At 35.6% G+C, this 25,221-nt stretch overlaps 1 protein-coding gene and 1 pseudogene across 9 annotated transcripts in view; one reads left to right on the forward strand and one right to left on the reverse strand.

Annotated features, from left to right (window-relative positions):
- The window catches only part of LOC309605007 (serine/threonine-protein kinase MRCK alpha-like), a 120,173-nt gene that overhangs the window by 68,417 nt on the left and 26,535 nt on the right, over positions 1–25,221 (reverse strand). For all 8 annotated transcript variants that reach the window (XM_082340194.1, XM_082340193.1, XM_082340195.1 and 5 more), the window contains exons 4-6: positions 22,784–23,031; positions 16,336–16,441; positions 6,203–6,327 (exon numbers count right to left, since the gene is read on the reverse strand). In XM_082340194.1, the coding sequence (XP_082196320.1) occupies positions 6,203–6,327; positions 16,336–16,441; positions 22,784–23,031 (479 nt within the window). The remainder of the gene's footprint in view (positions 1–6,202; positions 6,328–16,335; positions 16,442–22,783; positions 23,032–25,221) is intronic.
- On the forward strand, positions 16,992–18,326 carry LOC309605526 (sialomucin core protein 24 pseudogene; annotated as a pseudogene). Its single transcript has one exon. The product of its transcript is annotated as a sialomucin core protein 24 pseudogene (transcript).

A 25,221-nucleotide genomic window follows, 5' to 3' on the forward strand; every position in this document is an offset into this window, starting at 1 on the left:
ATCCAAGTCGGAAAAGAAGTAAAGCTGTCACTGTTTGCAGATGACATGATAGTATACATTGAGAATCCTAAAGATGCTACCAGAAAACTACTAGAGCTAATCAATGAATTTGGTAAAGTAGCAGGTTACAAAATTAATGCACAGAAATCTGTTGCATTCCTATACACTAATGATGAAAAATCTGAAAGAGAAATTAAGGAAACACTCCCATGTACGATTGCAACAAAAAGAATAAAATACCTAGGAATAAACTTACCTAAGGAGACAAAAGACCTGTATGCAGAAAATTATAGGACACTGATGAAAGAAATTAAAGATGATACAAATAGATGGAGAGATATACCATGTTGTTGGGTTGGAAGAATCAACATTATGAAAATGACTATACTACCCAAAGCAATCTACAGATTCAGTGCAATCCCTATCACACTACCACTGGCATTTTTCACAGAACTAGAACAAAAAATTTCACAATTTGTATGGAAACACAAAAGACCCCAAATAGCCAAAGCAATCTTGCGAAAGAAAAACGGAGCTGGAGGAATCAGGCTCCCTGACTCCAGACTATACTACAAAGCTACAGTAATCAAGACAGTTTGGTACTGGCACAAAAAGAGAAATATAGATCAATGGAACAGGACAGAAAGCCCAGAGATAAACCCACACACATATGGTCACCTTATCTTTGATAAAGGAGGCAAGAGTATACAATGGAGAAAAGACAGCCTCTTCAGTAAGTGGTGCTGGGAAAACTGGACAGCTACATGTAATAGAATGAAATTAGAACACTCCCTAACACCATACATAAAAATACACTCAAAATGGATTAAAGACCTAAATGTAAGGCCAGACAGTATCAAACTCTTAGAGGAAAACATAGGCAGAACACTCTATGCTATAAATCACAGCAAGATCCTTTTGGACCCAGCTCCTAGAGAAATGGAAATAAAAACAAAAATAAACAAATGGGACCTAATGAAACTTAAAAGCTTTTGCACAGCAAAGGAAACCATAAACAAGACAAAAAGACAACCCTCAGAATGGGAGAAAATATTTGCAAATGAAGCCACTGACAAAGGATTAATCTCCAACATTTACAAGCAGCTCATGCAGCTCAATATCAAAAAAACCACCCAATCCAAAAATGGGCAGAAGACTTAAATAGACATTTCTCCAAAGAAGATATACAGATTGCGAAAAAACACATGAAAGAATGCTCAACATCATTAATCATTAGAGAAATGCAAATCAAAACTACAATGCGATATCATCTCACACCGGTCAGAATGGCCATCATCAAAAAATCTACAAACAATAAATGCTGGAGAGGGTGCGGAGAAAAGGGAACTCTCTTGCACTGTTGGTGGGAATGTAAATTGATACAGCCACTATGGAGAACAGTATGGAGGTTCCTTATAAAACTAAAAATAGAACTACCATACGACCCAGCAATCCCACTACTGGGCATATACCTTGAGAAAACCATAATTCAAAAAGAGCCATGTACCAAAATGTTCATCGCAGCTCTATTTACAATAGCCAGGACATGGAAGCAACCTAAGTGTCCATCAACAGATGAATGGATAAAGAAGATGTGGTACATATACACAATGGAATATTACTCAGCCATAAAAAGAAACGAAATTGAGTTATTTGTAGTGAGGTGGATGGACCTAGAGTTTGTCATATGGAGTGAAGTAAGTCAGACAGAGAAAAACAAATACTGTATGCTAACACATATATATGGAATCTAAAAAAAAAAAAAATGGTCATGAAGAACCTAGGGGCAAGATGGGAATAAAGACACAGACCTACTAGAGAATGGAGTTGAGGATACGGGGAGGGCGAAGGGTAAGCTGGGACAAAGTGAGAGAGTGGCATGGACATACCACTACCAAACGTTAAATAGATAGCTAGTGGGAAGCAGCCGCATAGCACAGGGAGATCAGCTCGGTGCTTTGTGTCCACCTAGAGGGGTAGGATAGGGAGGGTGGGAGGGAGGGAGACGCAAGAGGGAAGAGATATGGGGACATATGTAAATGTATAACTGATTCACTTTGTTATAAAGCAGAAACTAACACACCATTGTAAAGCAATTATACTCCAATAAAGACGTTTAAAAAAAAAAAACCGGTTTTAGAGGCAAGTCTCTCATCTTTTCTTTGGCTAAGTCAAAATAATCAAGAAATATTTACTAAATACTGATTATTATGTAGGCATATTAGGAAGATTGATGAAGACATATAAGACATGGTCCTTAAAAAGTGTAGGAGTCAGCACAGACTTAGCGAACTTATGGTTACCACGGGAGAAGGGTCGGGGGAGGGATAGATTGGGAGTTTGGGACACTGCTATAATTAAAATAGATAACCAACAAGGACCTACTGTATAGCACAGGGAACTCTGCTAAATATTCTGTAATAACCTAAATGGGAAAAGAATTTGAAAAAGAATAGATACATATATATGTATAACTGAATCACTTTGCTGTACACTTGAGACTAACACAACATTGTTAATCAACTATACTCCAACATAAAATGAAAACTAAAAAAAAAGTTTGGGAGTCAGGACACATGCAGTAGAGTGATTAAGAACTTGATTCTTGGGCTTCCCTGGTGGCGCAGTGGTTGAGAATCTGCCTGCCAATGCAGGGGACATGGGTTCGAGCCCTGATCTGGGAAGATCCCACATGCCATGGAGCGACTAGGCCCGTGAGCCACAATTGCTGAGCCTGCGCGTCTGGAGCCTGTGCTCCGCAACAAGAGAGGCCGCGACAGTGAGAGGCCTGCGCACCGCGATGAAGAGTGGCCCCCGCTTGCCGCAACTAGAGAAAGCCCTCGCACAGAAACGAAGACCCAACACAGCCATAAATAAATAAATAAATAAATAAATAAATAAATAAATAAATAAATAAATAAAAAAAAAAAAGAACTTGATTCTTCAGTCATATAGAACTAGGTTCAAATCCTAGCTCACTGTTTAGCAGTTGTGTGTCTTTGGATAAGTCATTTACCCCCTCTAACTCTCTGTTATCTCAGTTATAAGATGGGAATAATAATAATACCTACCTCATAGGACTGTTGTGATAACTAAATGAGAAAACATGTGAATTTTCAGCCTAATGCCTACAACATACTATTTTTTAATCACTGTAAACTATTACTACACAGGAATGAAAATTAATGAATGAGGAGTGTTTCAAATAATGTGAATGAATTTAAACAAAGGAAAATAAAAGTTTCACTATTGAAACCCTTTCCTGATTATTAAAACATTTTCCTCATTGTCTTACACAGCTGTTTCCTCTGTCTTCTACTATTATCACCCTCATCATTATCCTTCTTTCTATTATAAAACCCAACAACTTCAATGGCCTTATTTACTAGAGATTAAATTCCCAAATTTATATTTCTAATCCTAACCTTTAAGTCATCTTTTCTAAAGCATATTGGAAATCTCCACTCAGATATCTCAGAATGATCTCAGACTCACCAACAAACAAAAGAACAACTAAAATTGATTATATCATCCTCCCCAAAGCTGGTTCCTTCTCCTGACTTTTCTTACTTCAATGATATCACCATTTTCTTCATCTCTCCAACACAGAGTTTCAGAAATACTAATTCCTCCTCATCTCTTGCCCTTCATTTATAATTAATGAAGTCCTATAGATCCTTCTTCCATAATGTCTTCTCCATTTGTTCAGCTTCCCCCAAATTTCCTTCTATTTCATGCTGAACACCACTATGAAGAGTTACCTTCCTAATGCATCACCTCAGTCAATTCCATAACCCTTTGCACAAAAGCCTTCTCCTTCTTCTTATAAATAAATGAAGTTCTGATTCTTACCCAGTATTCATGTTAATTGTGCTGCAATAACTTTATTGGTCTTATTTCCTACTATTCTTTTATAGGAATAGTAGCACTCTTTATTGAACTCAGTGTTTTCAGAAAATGCATTCTAGTTCCACTGATGACCCCCAACTTTCTCTAGCACCCAGTCTGAAGTAATTCTCCTCTATACTCATATAGAAAAATCAGTATTTGTACAGTACATAAGACAATTTACATTTAAGTCTTGTTACTTATATCCAGCTCTGATCACATTAGTTTTTAAACTTTTAAATGTTACACTATAAGCTAGTACTTGAAGGCAAAGTACTCTATTTTACAGAGTTTTCTATCTCCTATTATACCAGAAGAATGCATTATATGTGAGGAGATACATCTAAAAAATGAACCTTATGGACCAGCCTATTACTTCAACCTCTTTTTGTAGTACCATTTCAAAGAGAAAGAGTGAAGTCTTCTGATGAGTCAATGGTGAGAAGAAAGGTCCCTGTTCCAATACAGTGTGAGCAACAAGGTCTCCTTGACCTAAAAGGTTTTCTTTCACATGAAAGAGGTATTTCATAGGAAAAGGCAGAGGGAGCAGAGCAACAGGGCCATTAGAAATGCATTCAAATGAAGTCTTATATACAGCAGTGTTTGTTTTATTTTAAAACTGTTAATTTGGCCAATGGAAACATTTAAAACACTGCATAGCACAAGCTTCCAAAACCTTGTTTTGGCATTACTTCATTTTTTAATGTACCAGATTAAAAAACCAGGAAGAGCCTGAGACTTCTGACCTTTATAAGCTTGCACAGAATATCTCAGAGATATAACTTTCAAATAGGTGAGAACTCTGAGAACAGTGAGCATATCTTTTACTTTTAGCCTATTAGGTATTTAATAATTCATTATCTAATATATTAGTCCATTTCTAAATAATAGCTTTAATGCAAAGTGAATTCATTGTATTCCTGATTTCTTCTGCATATTTCACTTGAATGTGAAATGTGTAAAAAGAGTGCTTTGTAGCATCACACAAAAATTTTCATCTTCATCCTTTCTACTAAGCCTTTCCAGATAGTCCATATTTAAAGCTTCTTTACTAGAACCACTTCCCATTCCATCTGAACCCATCATGCAATCACTTGAAAAGATCAGTGGTCTAGGATCTCAGGCTTTGGCCAAATCAGTTTTGTCTTCTTTAAAGTCATTTTCTTTAACATCTTATTACAAATTTGATTACATAATAATGGAGTTACAAAGGAAAACTCATAATGTTTGATATTATAAGCACGGCTAAAGATTAAAATGATTTTGCTTCGGAAATGTAGAGTTTATGACAAGGATCTCAGTTAAATATTAATGAACCATTAACTGTACTATTTGGAACACAACCATATTTCCACAATTTGGGCATTTTCCTTCAGATATGCACTCAACAGTCACATTCATAAGCTAAAGCTGAGTTAACGTAAGAGCTCTATAGTTAAGTCAATATCAAAATACTTGAGTCATTTGGGTAAGATTACTTAAAAAGGCAGTGTTTATTCACTTATGATTTCATTTAAGAAGGAGGGTATTAAGCTGGTCTAAGTAGGAAAAAATGCTTAGAGAACAAAAATAAGAGCATGATAAACTAACATTCTCACCAAATTATTGGTCTATAGATATCTGAAGAAACCAGTAGTTGTTTATATAAATAAAACCTCAATAACGTGCTAAAAAAGAGTCAGAAAGTTAAAAAAGTAAATATAAAAAGTTAGGCTATTTGCATTAGAAAATAAAGTCCCTGTTGGATTCTACTTTCTTCAAGTATTATAAAAATATACAGATTTTTACAAATACCAGAACAATCATTTGAGTTAATTAATATGAAAGTTACTAAGGCAGTTATCCCAAATTAAATCCTAGGGGCTTAAAGAACAGTTGATAAAACTAAACTGTAACCATTTAATGTTTTCAAAATGCCGTGTGTAAATTAGTCTGTTATAATTACGAAAAAGGTGAAAGCACATCTTCAGCTTGTAAAATATTCTCCAGGCTTTCTGTTTCTTAAAGTCATCACAAATACAGCAATTTTGATCTTAGAAAGGAACATCCATAGCTAGTGAATGAGTTTCTTCAGTTCTTTAAGGACCAACTATCTTAGGAGACAATAACATTTTCTTTTCTTAGAAAGAAATATCAGCTTCTAATGAAACGGTGTAAAAGCTGATATGGAATATTTGATGGAGTTAGAGAAAAGAGGAAAATAACAGACAACATAGAAGCACAGACCAGTAATAAATATTCCTCCTGGAATTCATACCAACTTGACTATATGGCCAAAAACTACCCACAAAAACAGATTTAAGAGAGTACTCACCACTGAATTATTTCTGTGATTTGAGCTTCCCAGTGTGCAACTGATTCCTTCTTGTCTGCTAGATCTTTTACCTCTTCTTCTAACTGCTGGTTGCATGTACTTAAGTTCTCATACAAAGTGGTAAGCTGAAAGGCAGTTTTAAGGTACTTAAAGACGTGTGACTTTTAGGAACAGGAATTCAAGGTGCTCAGATGCCTCTTGTTCAATCTGATAACTCAAAAATGCTTGTCTTTCTGATTTCCTATTATTATGCACCCTCTTGTCACTGAATTTGGAAACATCAAGTACTCTGAATTCTCCTTCTGCCTTTGCTTTTCCCATACTCCCCATGTTGAATTGGTTCCATCTGTGAACATTCTCCATTTGCCTGAAGAACTCCCCAGTTCTGTTGGTAACAACATCTCTCATTTTTTTGTCTGAAAATATCTCTATGTCATCCTCTTTTTAAAAAAACTTATAATTTCAAGCATATACAAAAATGAACAGAAGAGTATAAGTGAATTCCCATGAGCCCATCATCACTAACTTCAACAATTATCACCTCAATGTCAATCTTATTTCATTTGTACTCCTGTCTTCTTACCCTTTCCTCCGGTATTATTCTGCAGCAAATACCAGACATCATATAATTTTATCCATATATATTTCTGTGTATATCTCTAGAAAATAAGGCTCTCTTTTTACATATAACCACAATATCATTATCATATTTAAACAAATGTAACAAGTTTCCTTACTTTATCACATAGCTAGTAATTGTTCAAATTTCCAGTTGTCTCAAAACATCAAAAGACTTAACAGTCTGTTAAATTGAATCATACCAACAAATAAACGTAACTTAATGGTTGCTCTATCTGTTAAGTCTTTTTTACTTATAGGCTCCAGATTACTCCATTTGGGCTGCTGTAGTGGAATATCACAGTCTGAGTGGCTTAAACAAGAAACATTTATTTCTGACAGTTCTGGATGCTGGGAAGTCCAAGATCAAGGCGCCAGCAGATTCAGTGTCTGGCAAGGGCCCACTTCCTGGTTTCTAGATGGTCGTGGGAGGAGGGAGCTCTGTGGGGTCTCTTTTATAAGAGCACTAATCCTATTCATGAAGGCTCTACCTTCATGACCTAATCATCTCCCAAAGCCTATACCTCCAAATAGTACTAGGTGTCAACATCTGAACTTTGGAGGGACACAAACATCTAGTACATAGCAGTTCCCCTCCAACACTTTAATTTTTCTTGTAATTTATTTGTTGAAGAAAGTATGTTGTTTGTCCTGCAGAGTTCTCTACAGTCTGAATTTTTGCCTTCATTTTTGAAAGACACTTTTTGCTGTATATAATTTTTTAGATTGGCAGTTATTTTCCTTCAGCACTTTAAAAGATGTCATTCCTTTTTATTCTGGGTTCCATTTTTTCTGTTGGAAAGACAGCTTTAAGTTTAGCTTTTGCTCCTTTGAATACAATGTGTCTTTCTTCTCTGGCTGCTTCTAGGATTTTCTTTTGTTGTTGGTTTTTAGCAATTTTTCTATAATGTGCCTAAGGGATTGAATTTCTATTTATCACCTTTAGGGTTTGTGGCACATCTTGAATTTGTGGCTAAATATTTCTCATAGGTTTTGGAAAATTATGGGCCATTAACTCTGCAAATATTGCTTCTACCACAGTCTTTCTCCTCTTCTTCTGGGAAAGCAAACATTTGTATGTCAGATCTTTTCATCATGTCCCCTATGTCTCACAGCCTCTTTTTATGTACTTCTGTCCTTTTTTCTTAATATATCTTTTAACATTTATTATTTATTTATTTATTTAATTTATTTTTGGTTGTGTCTGGTCTTAGTCGCGGTACGCGGGATCTCTGTTGTGGTGCACAGGCTCTCTAGTTGTGGCGTGAGGGTTTTGTCTTCCCTAGTTGTGGCACGCAGGCTCCAGGGCACATGGGCTGTGTAGTTGTGGTGCGTGGGTTCCAGAGCACATGGGCTCTGTAGTTTGCGGCACATGGGCTCTAGTTGAGGTATGCAAGCTCAGTAGTTGTGGCATGCAGGCTTAGTTGCCCCACGGCACATGGGATCTTAGTTCCCTGACCAGGGATCGAACCAGCATCCCCTGCATTGTAAGGCAGATTCTCTACCACTGGACCACCAGGGAAGTCCCTGTATTTCTGTCCTTTTAGATCTATATCCAGACTTGAGTATGGAAAGTTTTTTATTTACCCCTTCCTTTCTTTGGTTCTTTCCAATCTACTGTTAAAATTTTCTGTTGGATTTTTCATTTATTTTATTTTTCACTTCTAAAGATTTCTTTGACTGTTTTGTATAGATTCCAGTTGTCTGCTGAAATTCTTCATCATGTTTATTTTCTTGAATATATCATACAGTTATTTTAAAGTTCAATTAAGAAAATTCCAACACTCAGAATTGTGTGGGCCTGTTTATACTGACTGCCTGGTTTTCTTCTCATTTATTAGTTTCTTACTTTGTTTTTGCTGTTATACTTTTATGTCTTGGTTTTCTTTGGTTGTGTCTCTTGGTATGCACTGTAATTTCTTACTGCATGCCACATATAGCGTATGAAAATTTTAGAGATAATTTGAGGCTCTATATAATATCTTCCTCCAGAGACTGTTTACTTTTACTTCTGGTAGGCAATTAGATCAGGGATTCAATTACTTAGAGGCTGGGTTTCAGTCACTGAGAAGGCTCATCTCTCTCTGGTTCACCCTTATTTCTAAAATGTAGCCTTTTCGATGAGTTCAGTTGAAAGCTTGAATTGATTACCAAGGATCCTGCACCTTGTGGGCATTGATATTCAGTTTTTCTCTCTAAACTTGTGATACTGTGGAATATTGCGCTCAACTTCCTGGATTCTCTGCTACAGCTTTCATATCAGCAAATGCCTCAAGAGGAAAACTGGCACTGAATGCTGGGCTCATCTCTCTGTACTACTCCTTTCTAAAGGATTTGGGTCAGTAAAGCCTCGGCTGCCTTCTTATCCCTCCAGTGCCTTCCTGCAGATGAATACTTCCAGGCAGTATTGCTACAGTATTAAAAACATTTTTTTCAAGTCCAGCTTTATAGCTCCTCTTGGTGAGGTGGTAGGTATGATGTAACCTAATCTGTCACAGGAGCAAAAATTCTTGTTTATTTAGTTGTTAAAAGTTCATGATAAAATATTTGCATATAATTTTTATTTCATGGCTACATTTTTCTGATAAATGGTCTCAATCTGCTATTAGTTATTACTATTCCTTTCTGATATATTTGTAGAGATATTGTGTCAGTTTTCTTTTTGATTACTCAGCTTGAAGGAGATGAATTTTTCCTACAAGAATTATTTATAGGTTTGTGAAGATGAGGGGCCATGTGATGGTTAAATTTATGAGTCAACTTGATGGGGTCACAGGGTGCCTAGACATTTGGTCAAACATTCTGGTTGTGTCTTTGAAGGTGTCTCTGGGTGAGATTAACATTTGAATTGATTGACTAAATAAAGCAGATTACCTTCCTAATGTGGATGGTTCCCATTCAATCAGTTGAACGCCTGAATAGAAAAAAAGGCTGACCTTAGTAAGAGGGAACGCCTCCTGCCTGACTTGCTTTCAAGCTGGGACATTGGATTCTGTCCTTGGTCTCTTACTGAAACAGTGGCTCTTCCTGGGTCTGACATAAGAAACTAGTGCTATGATTTACATCAGAGAATGTTTTGCCTATGTTCTCTTCTAGGAGATTTATGGTATCATGTCTTAATATTTAAGTCTTCAAGCCATTCTGAGTTTATTTTTGTGTATGGTGTGAGGGAGTGTTTTAACTTCATTGTTTGATATGCAGCTGTCCAGCTCTCCCAACACTACTTGCTGAAGAGACTGTCTTTTCTCCATTGTATAGTCTTGCCTCCCTTGTCGAAGATTAATTGACCATAGGTGTGTGTCGGTTTATCTCTGGGCTCTCTATTCTGTTCCACTGATCCATAGGTCTGTTTTTGTCAGCCAATACCAAGCTGTTTTGATTACTGTACTTTGTAGTATTGTCTGAAGTCTGAGAGGATTATGTCTCCAGCTTTGTTCTTTTTCCTCAGGATTGCTTTGGCAATTCTGTTTTTTGGTTTTTGTTGTGGTTCCATATAAATTTTAGGAATATTTGTTCTAGTTCTGTAAAAAATGACATGGGTAATTTGACAGAGATCACATTAAATCTGTAGACTATTTTGGGTAGTATGGCCATTTTAACAATATTAATTCTTCCAATCTAAGAGCATGGGATATCTTTCCATTTCTTTGAATCATTTTCAATTTCCTTTATCAATGTTTTATAGTTCTTGGCATATAAGTCTGTCACCTCCTTGGTCAGGTTTATTCCTAAGTGTGTTTGTTTGATTTTTTATTGATGCGATTTTAAAAGGGATTGTCTTTTCACTTTCCCTTTCTGAGATTTCATTGTTAGTGTAAAGAAATGTAACTGATTTCTGTATGTTAATCTTGTATCCTGCTACCTTGCTGAATTCGTTTACCAGTTCTAGTAGTTTCTGTGTGGAGTCTTTAGGGTTTCTTATATATGGTATCATGTCATCTGCATACAATGACAACTTTACCTCTTCCCTTCCAATTTGGATACCTTTTCTTTCTTTTTCTTGTCTGACTGCTGTGGCTAGGATTTCTAATACTATGTTGAACAGAAGTGGTAAGAGTGGGCATCCTTGTCTTGTTCCAGATTTTAGCAGAAAGGCTTTCAGCTTTTCACCTTTGAGTATTATGTTGGCTATGGGTTTGCCATAAATAGCTTTTATATGCTGAGATATGTTCCCTCTATACCCACTTTGGAAAGAGTTTTTATCATGAATGGATGTTGAGTTTTATCAAATGCTTTTTCTGCATCTATTGAGATGATCATGTAGTTTTTGTCTTTTCTTATGTTGATGTGGTTTATCACACAGACTGATTTGCATATGTTGAACCATCCATGTAACCCTGGGATGAATCCAGCTTGCTCATGGTGTATGATCCTTTTTATGGTTGTTGGATTCGGTTCCCTAATATTTTGTTGAGGATTTTTGCATCTATATTTATCAAAGATATTGGCCTGTAATTTCCTCTGCCAATAAATTGGACAAACTAGAAGAAATGTACAAGTTTTGCCAACTCCCTAATCTAAGTTCATCTGGAATTCTCCTAATGACCCAGGGTTTTTCTGGTGTGTGTTTTTAACCTGTACTTCCATGGGAGATAGGCAGTTTTTGCAAAAGTCACAATGCAAAGTTTCATTTCTTCCCCTCTGCCGAAAGACAAATGACTTTATGCATTCCCCATTTAATCCTATCCTCAACCTCATGGTCTTCTGAGAAAGAAAAAGGGTCAGAGAACCTGTCACTACCAATGCACATCGCTATCTGCCTATTGAGAACAAGGAATTTACATTTTGTACTCCAGGGTGTGCTATTTACCTCTAAAAATGTATTTTACCAGCTATTTTCTTTTTATAGGTTTATTAAGGTATAATTTACATACTATAAAATTCACTCATTATAACACTTATGGTTTGATGATTTTTAGTAAATTTAAACATTTGTGCAATAATCACCACTATCTGGTTTGGGAATACTTCCAATACCTGAGAAATTTCCCTCAAGCTGGTTTGCAGTCAATCCTGGCTTCCACCATGAGTTCTAGGCATCACTGATCTATTTTCTGTGTCTATAGTTTTGCCTTTTCTAGAAACGTAATATCAGTGAAATCATACAATATATAGTTTTTTGTATCAGGCTTTTTTCACTTATCGTATTATTGAGGTTCAACCACAGTGTTGCACATATCAGGAACTAACTCCTTTTTATAGCAGGGTAGTATTCTATTACATGGATATTAGTACACTTTATTTATCTGTTCACTACTTGATGAACATTTGTATTATTTCCAGTTATTTGCTATTATGAATAATGATGCTATGAACATTCATATACAAGTTTCTAAAGGGACTATGTTTTCAATTCTTCTGAATTTCCAAGTTATAGGGTAAGTGTATGCTTAACTTTTTGAGAAATTTCAAAACTGTTTTCTGAAGTAGTTATACCATCTTCCACTTCTACAAGCAGTGTAGGAGTTTCAGTTCCTCCATATCCTTGCCAACAGCTGGTATGGTCACTGATTGATTAATTAACTCTTGAGCCTGTACAACAGTATGTTACCATGGTTTAACTTGCATTGTTCCTAATGACTAATGATAGTGAACATCTTTTCACGTGCTTAGTTGTTATTCATATATCTTCTTTCATGAAATGTCTTTTCAATTTTTCCCCCGTTTTTTTTCCATTGGGTTGTTTGTATTATTTCTTATTACTGAGCTTTAAGAGTTCTTTAGACATTGCAAATATAAGTCTTTTATCAGATAAATTACTTGAAAATCTTTTCATCTATATATGTCTTTTCATTTTCTTAATGTTGTCTTTAAATTTTGACGAGGTCCAATTTATAATTATTTTTCTATCAAGGGTTGTGCTCCGTGTCATATCTACAAAATCTTTGACTAACCCCAAATCACAAAGATTTTCTCCTATGCTTACCTCTTATATTTCAGTTTATGATCCACTTTGAATTAATTGTATATGCTATGAGGTAAGGATCTAAGTTAATTTTTTACACATAGATATCCAATGATTCCAGCACCATTTGTTGAAAAGATTGTCTTTTTCCCACTGAATTGCCTTGGCACTTTTGCTGAAAATCAATCAACCATAAATATGATGTCTTATTTTTGGACTCTCTACTCTTTTCCATTATGCCAATGTTACCATCTTTTGATTACTAAAGATTTACAGTAAGTTTCAAAATTCTGTAGTGTAAATCCTCCAACTTTTGTACACCTTGCCTTCCCACCCCCGCCAAATATTTTTGCTATTGTAGATCGTCTGTATTCCCATATAAATTTAAGGATAGGCTTGCCAATTCTAACAAAAAAGCCTACCAAAATTTTGATAGTGATTTCCCCAAATCCATAGATAGATCTATTAGGAGAGAACTGCAGTCCTAACAATATGCAGTATATCTCTCCATTTGTTTAGATATTCCTTAATTTATCTCAGTAATGTTTTGTAGTTGTCTTCCTTTGGTTAACTCTGGGAGCTCTGAAATGACTGTTTTCAAAAACTGTGTCCACTTTGAAACTTTTTTTTTCTTGAGCGGATTCATCAATCTCTTCATGTTAGCATAGCCAGAAGTCTACAAGCTATTTTGGAGAATGTGTTTTTTGCAGATGCAGTGTCTTCACTAATTCCTACAACACATCCTTTTCTGATCACCACTGCTTTTGACTTCCAATTAATCTGTGATTGGGGTTTCAGCTGGAGATTTGCAAGAAGAGGAGGAAATACAGATTTTTGCACTGTCATGTTACAGTGGTTAAAAGGAGTCTTAAATAGATGTGTTTAGTATTTGTCAGGAAAAGTTAATCTTTTCATTCTTACTGAATAAAAGCACCGGGCTCTGGAGCCAGACTACCTGTGTTCCAATCCCATCCTGCCACTCCCTAGTTTTGAGATTACGAGAGTAGCTTAATCTCCCTTTGCCTCAATTTCCTCATCTGTAAAATGGTAGGAACAATAGGGTATACCTCACAGAGTTATTGTGAGAATTATATGGTTTATATAAAGTAACTCAGGAGAGGGCCTGCACAAAGTAAATTCTACCTAAGTATTACTTCATTTTGCATGTTTGGGAATGAGAAGGTTTTACTATTTGTAAATTGACATATCTGGCTTATGATAATTATAAGACTACATAGGAATATGGAAAAATGCTCATGTTTTAAATGAAACAGCAGATTAGAAAATAAAATGTATATATGACTGAAATTATGTAATAATACATATACAACCAAACCTGAAAAGGAACATATAAAAGTAAGATAGTTGTTTCGTGTTGATGAAATCATAGGTAACTTTTATGTTGAATATTTTCCATATTTTGTGTCATTTTGCTTTTATGTAAAATAATTATCTAAAAACAAGACACAAATGATAATATTTTCTTACTGGAAACCATTTACTTCTACTCCTTGGCATATATGGCTAATTTTACTTGCAATAAGTTACCTTTAATAGAAACTTTGAATACAGACTTCTGAAAATATCAACAAACTTTTTTCTACTTCCTTTTTAATTGTTATTTTTGAAGTTAAAAAATCTGACTATGAGAATCTATTAGTTATATAAGTTTCAAAATTAACATACTAATTGCTTTTTGGTTTCTATATCTGAAGTTCTGTTGAGAAGGAATTCGGTTCTCTTCAAGCAGGTTCCCAATGGAACAGTTGTTGTAGCAATGGCAAAGGTATTCTTTGGTTATCCCTCTTGGGGAAAATACCCAATTCAACCAAACCAAAAAATGAGTAAATGGAAAGAAACAGTGAAGATGTGCAGTTAGGTGGACTGACAGAGAAGTAAAGCTGAATACAAGGAGCAAAAATAGAGAAGAGGTTCAAACGGAAGAAGACCCAGACCCTCCCCTATTTCTCCAGAAATAAACATTTCCTTGTTATCATTTGTCACTGAATACTTGCCAACCATATGATTTGCTCTCAAAGTTCTGTTCACATCCTTTACCACATCTTCAATTTAGCAAGACAAGGTAATATTCTATTTTTTATAAAATTAGGAGATAGGCTTTTATTTTTATCCTTCAGATCTCATCAAAATCAAAAGAGTATTATTTAAAAATTATTTCTAAAGATGTATTTCTGGTAAACTTGCCAGAACTTTATGGTTAATAATGAAATGAAACCAAGGTGTGAATACAAGATTTGATCTACATTCGATTTGATTATATCACAATTCAATTTTTCTTAAACTATAATACCATCTTTTACTAGGTAATTTGCTTATAAACTCTACATGAAGTGGCCTTCTAGAGTTTAATTATATTTCTTACCTCAAGGTAACTCTTAACAGAATCTTAAAATTCTGTCTGGTAGACAGAAATGATGTTTAATTTCATAGTCATATTGTTTAAGCCCGTTAAATAACAATTATGTGACCTATTTGGATAAAGTTTAAATACTGTTAGTTGTATTTTAGTGGAAATAACTAAGAGTTATACAATAATGTTCATACAGTATTCATAGTTTAAAAAATAATTTATACTACTTACTATTTGGCCACTTTCCACAGTGTTTGTGTGCATCCGCTTTGTAATTACAAAATAAACTAACAGAGTTCTTTCTCAAGTAGTTTGCAACCAAACAAGCAAAATCATTTTTAAATGCTTAGAAAACTGAATAATCATTGGGAAAATAGTGACAGAAATAAAAAGAAATATAGAACACAATGGAAAATTGAGATAGAATGAATGAAAAGTCTCTCTTTTATGACTATTTAGCCATTGTCTTTCAATGTGTTACTGAAATGACTATTAATTGAACATAATACTTTTACTGCAGGAAAATCCTTGAACTCATTACAAAGCACAATTATCCAAACCTTATTACTTAAAAGTAAGTAAAACTATTAAAACTGCTGATTAATATTAGGATTTTTACAGCTGTTAACAACTGGGACAAGAAATGCAGAATGATGTCAGTTCAAGAAATCTGAGATACTAAATGGAAAAAGATTCCTTTAAGTATTTACAATGTTGTTCATAAATCTAGCTGTTTTAATCTAGGTTTAACCTATGGTTCAGCTCTTTATTCAAGCTGTAGAGTTTATAGGCAGAGTTGGTTTCTTTGGCTTCTTAACTACCAATGGTATTACTTCTAGCTATTATCAGTTCTCTATCATGAATATGACATCAGAACTGTCAAAATTTCTCTAGTTTGGCTTAATTGTTCCTGTTCTTGCCAAAGACGGGCCTTAACTTAGCCATGACAAAGTAAGTGATTAATAGTAAAAGAGAGATGGAAAGTGAAATAAAGAACAGGGGCTCAAAAAATAAATGGGACAAAGAATAAGACGAGGTAAGCCAAGTCCTCTCTCCAAGAAGACTCCTGTACAGATTGGTAAAATGAAAAATTGCCTGTACACAGAAGCAATCCTTGTGTTTAGGAGGAATATTAAATTTAAAAATGTACACCAAATATAAAATTATATCTATAATTTCTATGATAGTGCTGAACATCTAGCATGTATCAATGAATATCAATGAGATTAAATCACTCACCTTATCAAGCTCACTTGTCAGTTTTTTATTTTCTTCCATTAATAACACTTTTTCTCGTTCATACTGTTGTGTGAACTCATTTTCAAATTCTTCCCTTTCACTTTGACTAATACAATGCAAAATATAAAAGGAAAGAAAGGAATTGAATTAAAGGTAAAATAATGGTATCCCAGATTGGCTATTGTATCATATGCCTTATTCTGAAAAGCCACTTATATCTCAATTGCTCCAAATCCCAAACATTTCCCTTAAAATTAGGAAGTCACAATCATTTCCTTTTAATTAATAAATAGATCTGTCTGCTTAATAATATCTATTTTGTTCTTCATTTGAAAATCTGAGGAAGACATCCTGATTACGCTCACCTTATTCAGTTGTATATATGGTAGAAAGCATGGGAAAATGAGGAAGCTAGGGGAAAAGGAGGGTATAGGGACCGCAATACAATTGCTTACACTCAGCTCTAGATTGCATAGAAAATTCAACTTACGCTTCCAACAGTTCTCTCAACACACTCAGCCCGTCCTTCCGTTACTCCTGCCTTCCTTCTTCCCTTCTTCCCTACGTACCTACCTATCTACACATACAAACATACATACAATATTATAAAACTTATTTAAAACTATAGTTCTAACGGACAGAACTGATTCACCCTTAGGGGTAAACACAGTTCTAACGAACTTTTCAAAAACCTCCAAAGGGAGGAGTCTGGGAGGCGGCGCCGCAGGGGACAGAGGGACGGACGGGCTCAAAAGGCCAGCGCGGAGGCCGCGATACTGGCGCTGCCCCGCCCGCTGCTTTTGGCCGCCGGCTGCCTGGCCGAGCTCTTTGTGACGGGCGCGGCTCAGAACACTACGCTGGCCCCGAACGTGACGCCACCCTCGGCTTTACCGGCTACCACCAGGACAAACCCCGGTGCCGCCGCCGCTCCGCCGGGCACCACTCCAGCACCAGAAATCTGTGAAAGCTGCAACAACGGGGTTTCCTGTTTTGATGCTAATGCTGCTAACACTACCTGCTTTTGGATAAAATGCAAAGGTAAAGGCTACTGTTCAGATAATTCAACAGTTCGTGATTGCAAGGTGGTGAACAGCACAGAATTCTGTCCTGCGTCCACTGCCACACCATTGCCAACCAATTCTACAGCTAAAACCACAACTCTGCCTTCCTCTTCTACAGCTTCCACCACAGCTACTACATCAGGTACAACTGATACCACTTTAACTCCGACTTCACAACCTGCGCGGAAGTCTACCTTTGATGCAGCCGGTTTCATTGGAGGAATTGTCCTTGTCTTGGGTGTGCAGGCTGTAATTTTCTTTCTCTATAAACTCTGCAAATCTAAAGAATGAAACCACCACACTGTGAACAGACTCGCTAAATTAACAAGACCTGCTGTGTAACTCACTGAAACCAAAATATTATCTTTCAAGATGTCCCACATGGAAGACGCTGTTCTAGGATCTTTAATTTTTCAGAGGATGCATACAGGAGCATTGGCCTTGAAGAAAAATCAGTTAAATCATTTTGCTCAACGGGAATATTTAAAATATTCTGCACGAATCCTGGTGGCTGTCTTCTTTTATTTTAAATGTCTGCAGCTGTGGGATTATGTCCTCTCTTCTTGACATGCCAAATGTAACTCTGTAAGTGATGGAAAACATTGTCCTGCGCAGACAACCTCATGACCCTTTTGGCAATATCAATGTAGTCGTTTCAAAGCCTGAAAGCTGCATTCTTTTCATCCTAACTCAGGATGTAGTTTAGCGACCAGAATTGAGAAGAACGTGCCAAATGAGCATCTATCAGGTGGATTTTGGGCTATCATTTCAAAAGTGGAATAAATTGATAAATTTAGTATCCTTAGAGTAGAATTTAGTGCTTGATAAGTTATTTTTTCTACATTAGAAAACAGATGCCACACAGGGAATTACATTCCAGATTTAAAGAAATCAATGGAAAGGATACAAAACATTAAAGTGTAGCAGGTTATTGTTCATTCTTGTAAAGCACCTTCTATCATTGAGAAAATAAAAAACAGTGCCTTAAAAGACAAAAAGACAAAAAAAAAAAAAAAAGAAACAACAACAAAAATCTCCTAAGGGAGAAAGGGGAATCAGTTTTTGAATACTGAGTTGAAGTGCAAAGAAAGAGGCTTATCTACAGCAGTATGATGGAGGATGTTAGTTAGCAGCAAATGAATTTCAATGTGAAGCAGTTCTGGGTAATTTTATGATTGCTTCCAAGTCAATACACGACATAAGTAATGGCTGATTTTAAAAATATAATCTTAAAAATCCCTTTCTCACTAAATTATTGAATATAAATTAAATTATAATTTAAATGATAACTTCTAGGAAAATAACCCTCCTGTGTCCAAACAAATGTGTCCCTTTCCTTCTTATCTATAATCAAAATGTGAAATTTAGTTATGTTTAGGAATCTTTCTTGATTCAGAAGCAACTCCAAACAACAAACAACAATGAAAAACATACAAAAAATTACAAAGAAGCATCCTTTCAGAAAAATAAGTATATGAATAAATTGAGTAAAATTTCTGTATACAACCATTTTTGTTTTTTCCCATTAGCATTAAACAAAACTTAAGTCTCTCTCATACTGAAACAAAATAAACAAACTCTTCCCTAAACTCTACGTCACACTTCATTCTCCACTTTCCTTGTCTTCCCGTTCACTGGCAACCACCCTGAAATCTTGAGAGTTTGCCGTATCCACTTCCTCACTGCCTAAATTTTCCTCCCTGTGCCAAAATCTGACTTCTGCTGCCACCACCTCAAAAAAACTGTTGTCCCAAAACTCATTATTGTCCCAACTGTTATTTTATCCAATCTACTGGCTACCTTTGACAGTGTTGTCCATTCCCTCCCTCTTGAAATGTTGTCCTCCCTTGGCTTCAGTGATACCCACTTTCTTGATTTTCAGCCTACATTTAGACTGTTCAGCTGTCTTTGTGAGCCCCCCACCCCCTCTTTCCTCTGCGTAAATGCCAATGCTCCCAGGTATTCTGTCACAGGTGCTCAACTTTTTTTTTTTTTTACACATTTTCCCTGAGCTCTCTCATCCATTATACCACCTATTTCAATTATCATCCATTATGCTGACAAACTCTGAATCTACATCTGAAGCTTTTCTGGGCTTCAAATTGCTGACTTGATATCTCCCCAAAGTCGTCTCCCAAGCACCTCAAATTCAACATGCCCGACCCTAACAACAGAAAAACAAGTTCCCAACACCCCACGTACCTTCCCCTGCGATCATACACTCTACTTATTCTTCTCTTACTACAGGAGAAAAATGTAGCTAAGGTTGCTCTTTGCTTATGCGCCTGCTCAAGTACACTTTTCTCCTCTCTGTCCTGAATCATCTACTGGTACTTTCTATCAGATTACAAGCATGGTGTTATTTTTGAGATAAATTTCTCCTCCAGTTATTATCTCGTTGCTTTTATTATATGCTTGCTCTTACAATTGCTCTCCTTCAAGTCTTTGGATCCATTACGGGGTTTCTGCCCACTACTGTTCCACTGAAATTGTTCTCATCAAAGTCACCAATGACATTCATATTGGTAAACTCAACTATCAATTACATGGTCCTCATCTTATTTGATTTAGACCTCATCTAATTTAACATGTAGACAGATTTGATATGCATTCATCATAACACCAAATTTGGACACCAAATTTGCACACCAAATTTGCCTGGTCATCTTCCTATCATTCTTACCGCTCTTTCTCTCTCCACTTGGCTGTTCCTTCCTCATTTCCAAACTTCTAAAGAGTGGAGTGCTCCAGGCTGCAGTCCTAGGACTTCTTTTCCATCTGTATTCATTCACTAAGTGATCTCATCTAGTCTCACCCCTTTAAATATCATGTGAATGATAAATACTCCCAGGATTGTATCTCCAGCCCTGAAATCCAGACTAGTCTGTATGATGACCTACTTGACATTTCCACCGGGATGCCTAAAAAGCACCTCAAACATAATTTGTTTAAAATGAGCTCCTGATATTCCCATCCCCAAAATGCTTCTTCTGTAGTTTTCCTCTCTAAATGGTAACTATATTCTCATAATTGCTAAGGCCAAAAACTGTAGCATCATCCTTGATTTTTCCTCTTTCTTTCTTACCCCATATCTAGTCTATCAGCAAATATCATTATTTTTACCTTTTAAAGAAACTGGAATTCGAACATTTTTCACAGCCAATTCTGCCACCACCCTAGGCCCAATCCACCATTATCTTTTGCCTGGATGATTGCAACAGCCTTCTAAATGGTTTCACTGCTTTTTCTCTTATCTAGTTCAGACTTTTCTTAATCTAGTAGTCAGAATAATCCTGTTAAAACACAAGTCAGTATTTGTCCGTTTTCCACTCAAAATCCTGCAATGCTGCCCTGCCATGGTTTTACTGAGAGTAAAAAATTGTAAGTCACTGAACATGACTTACAAAGCCTTACACGATCTGGCCCCCATTACCTCTCATATGTACCTCTCACTATTCTCTCCCCTTAAATCTGCTTCATCCACATTGGCCTCTTTTTTAGTATTATTATTTTAATAGACTTTATTTTTTAGAAAGGTTTTAAGTTCATAGCAATACTGAGAGGAAAATACAGAGATTGCCCATATACTGAGAGTGGTGCATTGGTTACTATTGATGAACCTACATTTGACACATCATTATCACTAAAACGTCACAATTTACATTAGGTTGTATAATGACATATATCCCCTATCACAGTTTCATACAGAGTAGTTTCACTGCCCTAGAAATCCTCTGTACCCGGCCTATTCATCCCATCCTCCTCCCAATCCTTGCAACCACTGATCGTTTTACTATCTCCATAGTTTTGTCTTCCCATTATTTATTTATTTATTTTTTAAAACATTCTGGTCTATGGAGGATGTGTTTTTGTTTTGTTTTTTTAAATTTTATTTATTTATTTATTTATGGCTGTGTTGGGTCTTTGTTTCTGTGCGAGGGCTTTCTCTAGTTGTGTCAAGCGGGGGCCACTCTTCATCGCGAGGCGCGGGCCTCTCACTATCGCGGTCTCTCTTGTTGCGGAGCACAGGCTCCAGACGCGCAGGCTCAGTAATTGTGGCTCACGGGCCCAGCTGCTCAGCGGCATGTGGGATCTTCCCAGACCAGGGCCCGAACCCATGTCCCCTGCATTGGCAGGCAGATTCTCAACCACTGCACCACCAGGGAAGCCCCCATTATTTTTTTTAACAGACTTCTTGTTCCTCATGTAAAATGTTCTTCTCATACATCTGTATAGATATCTCCCCCACTTTCTTCAGTCCTTACTGAGAAATCACCTTCTCAGTATAATTTTCCCTGGTTATTTCATTCATATATATATGTATATTTAAAATTTAATTTTCCCCCTTAATGCTTCATAGCCCCCATCCACTGCCTTATTTTTTGTTCTTAGAATTTATCATTACCTATATATTACCTATCCTATATCATTACCTATATATTCTGTATTTTACTTCTTTCATTTACATTTTGCTTATAGTCTTTCACCATAATTAAAGGAAAGCTCCATAAGGAGAGAGAATTTTTATCTGTTCACTGTTATGCCTCCAGGGCCTACAGCAGTGCTTTCACAGAGCAGGTTCTAAAAATTTTTGCTGAACGAACAGACCAAACTGAATTAAACTTAGCCTTCCCATATAAGTTGAGAATGACAATAACATACATTCAGTTACCTAAAGCCTAGAAACTTGAGTATCACTGATAATTTCTCCTGCTTCTAATTTCTCATATCTGGTTATCATGTCATCCAGGTTCTGTCTTCTCGGTAGACCTTCTGAATCCATAAACTTCTCTCCATCTTCACTATCGTATCTAAGGTCCAGCCACCTCATCTCTCATGGCTAGATTACTATCTGCAGTCTGCTCCTTCCAATCCATTCTCTAAACAGTAGCAAAAGTGGTCTTTCAAAAATGTAAATATTGATATAATCATGTAATTTTCCTTCAGTGGTCTTACAACTGTTTTCCTTTCTAGTCTCATTTCTCACCACTCATCTTTCTTTTTATGCTTCCACCATAATGAACAGCTTTCATTTTCTGAATGTGCCATGCTACCCTTTTCCTCTAGATCTTGGCAAATTCTGCTAACCTTTGCCTGGACACTCTTCCACAGCTATATATTTCGTATATCTTTGGTCTTAACTCAGAAATAATTTTGTCCAAAAAACCTAGACACACTAAAGTTATCTTTTGTGCCTCTTCTACGGGTGTTCCTATACTTATCCCATTTGCTTTCCTATGATGCTGTAATATAATTTTCTGTTTACCAATCTTGACTTTGGTCTTCTTGAGAACTGGAATATGTTTATTGCCATATATCTCCAGTCCTGGACACCGAACAGGTATTCAATAAATAATTATTAGAGGAGTAAATAACTTGATTCTTACCTCTCTCTCCTGGTTTTTTCCAATTTGTCTTTCAAAATCATAATTTCTTTGTTGAGAGCAAGTTGCTGGCCTTCTGAATCATGTAGTTCTTTCTTCAGATTTTTAATTTCATTTGCATGTATTCCTTCTCTCTTGGACAATTCTTCTTCATAAAAGATACTTTTCTTTTCCAAATCAGTCTTTAGTTTGGTTATTTCTTGCTGATGTTCTATGCTGCATACTCCTGGTGAGTAACTAATTTGTTTTTGCTATAGAAGTAATAATAAAAGATTAGTTAATCTGTAAGAATAATAAAATATTAACTAATAACTCTTTCTACAATATAAAGAACTGTTCATATAACTGAATATTATTTTTGTATATTATTACATAAAAATAATACTTTCTTTATTCAGGCTATTAACCTTTTGCCTGCCATATGTTGCCAATATTTTTCTTTTTTTTTTTTTTGCCAATATTTTTCTAAGTGTGTATTCCTTTATTGCTGTATTTTACAGTCTTCTTCACACCAAGATTAAATATTTATCTGTATTTTCTGCTGGTACTTATATAATTATTTGTTTTACATTTAAATATCTAATTTATATATAATATTGTTGGTGTATGGAGTGAAGGAAAAATCTAACTGCATCCTATTTCTGATGTGGAACTAATAAAAGGTTATAAATACATTTGTATCTTTAAAAGATTAACTTGGGGGAGGAGTGCTAGAGCTAGAATGCACAAAAAGAAAAGGGAGGAAGAAGGCTTCTGCAGTGGTCCGGGGAGAAATGACAAAGGTCTAATCTAACATCTTTGTATCTATTCTAGAAAAAAATGATACATCTCTTCACATTTAGGTAGGGCTTTAAGAGGGGAAATTTGGTTGAAAGACATCTTTTTAGAAATGAGGTTGAAATATACTCTTGGTATCAGTGAGAAAGGAAAATGTAATGTCCAAAGGTTCTTCCAGGTAGCAGCTCAGGTAAACAGAAGCATACAGAGGTTATGACTATAAGATTTCCTGAGTAACTTTTCTATTACTTTGTTACATGCTATTTTCCCAGGTGATCCACAATAAAACTTTTAAAACTCAAAGAACCTATAAGCTTATGTTTAGTGACAACAAGGAATCAAGATCTGGAGGACACTGTATCCTTTTCTGAAGTCAGTATTAAGGGCAGGAAAACTGGTAACAGTCCTTGATTTAAAGTCCAAAGAAAACTATGCTAGCTTTTCACATTTGAGGTCTATAATTTAAAAAAAAATAAAAAATAGGCATCAACGTGGGCCTGAGAAATGTTTCTGGGATAGTCACTGTAATGTTAACCATTTACTCAAAACTGCTTATGAAGTGCCTACCATAAGCAGGACCCAGATTTTCCAGTGGTTTCTGAGTCAGCCTGACATGCAAAGCTCGGCGGAAACTGGGAAGAGCCATGTCAAGTCATGTTGTTGCTCTTATGCAACTCCATGAAAATGGTGCCTAAATCAACATCTGCAGCACTAACCACTTACCATACTACTCTTCATTTTTCTAATCACCTAAAGCACACTTTTAGTTTGCTATTCACTTTAGTATAGTTTGTCTGTTGGGATAGCAGTAGATGTACTAGAAGTTTCAAGCAAAAATTACCTTGAAATCAAAACCTCACAAAGATACCACCAAAAAAAGTTACAGACTCATGTCACTAATTGAGAAGAACGTAAAAAAGCCAAATAAAACGCTGAGAAACAAAATTAAACCATAGGTAAAAAAGAACAATCTACTGCAAAACAATAAGTTTTATTACAGGTATTGAAGGTAATTTAATATTAGCAAACATTAATAACTGTGCAAAAATTAAATTAACTCCATGTGATAATCTCTGTAAGTACCCCTGCCCAAAAGTATTTGATAAAATCTAATACCAATTCCAAAATACTACCCCAAGTCCCACAAAAAAAAAAAAAAAGAGTTCAGTAATTCTCTTAAGAAATAACCTCTTTCAAGCTATCAGACAAAATAATACTTTCTAGTGAAACACCAGATACATCCAGGAATAATAACAACAAAAAGGATGTCTTCCATTATCTCTCTTATTTAATATTAGATTTTAGATATTCTAAGTAACATGTGACATAGTTACAAAACATGAATAGGTGAAAATCATGATCATTTCCACTTAATAAACTGTTCACTCAGAAAATGCAAATAAATCCACTGAAAAGTGTTGGAATTGATAAAGCTGAGTAAAACAACTGCATATTAGATAAATATAAATCAAACAGTACTTCTAGACAGTAGAATAAGCAATCATAGTAAAAATTTTCATTGTTAATAATAAAAAATTTTCATTTGTTTTTAATAGATCCAACAAAAATCACCAGCAACTAATACACACACAAGTAATAACAACAGTGAATAATTTGTTTGAATTATATGAAAAAACTACAAGTCTCTATAAAAGATTTAAAGA

This window comes from Balaenoptera borealis (assembly GCF_965194805.1).
Source record: "Balaenoptera borealis genome assembly, chromosome: 1".
Taxonomy (NCBI): domain Eukaryota; kingdom Metazoa; phylum Chordata; class Mammalia; order Artiodactyla; family Balaenopteridae; genus Balaenoptera; species Balaenoptera borealis.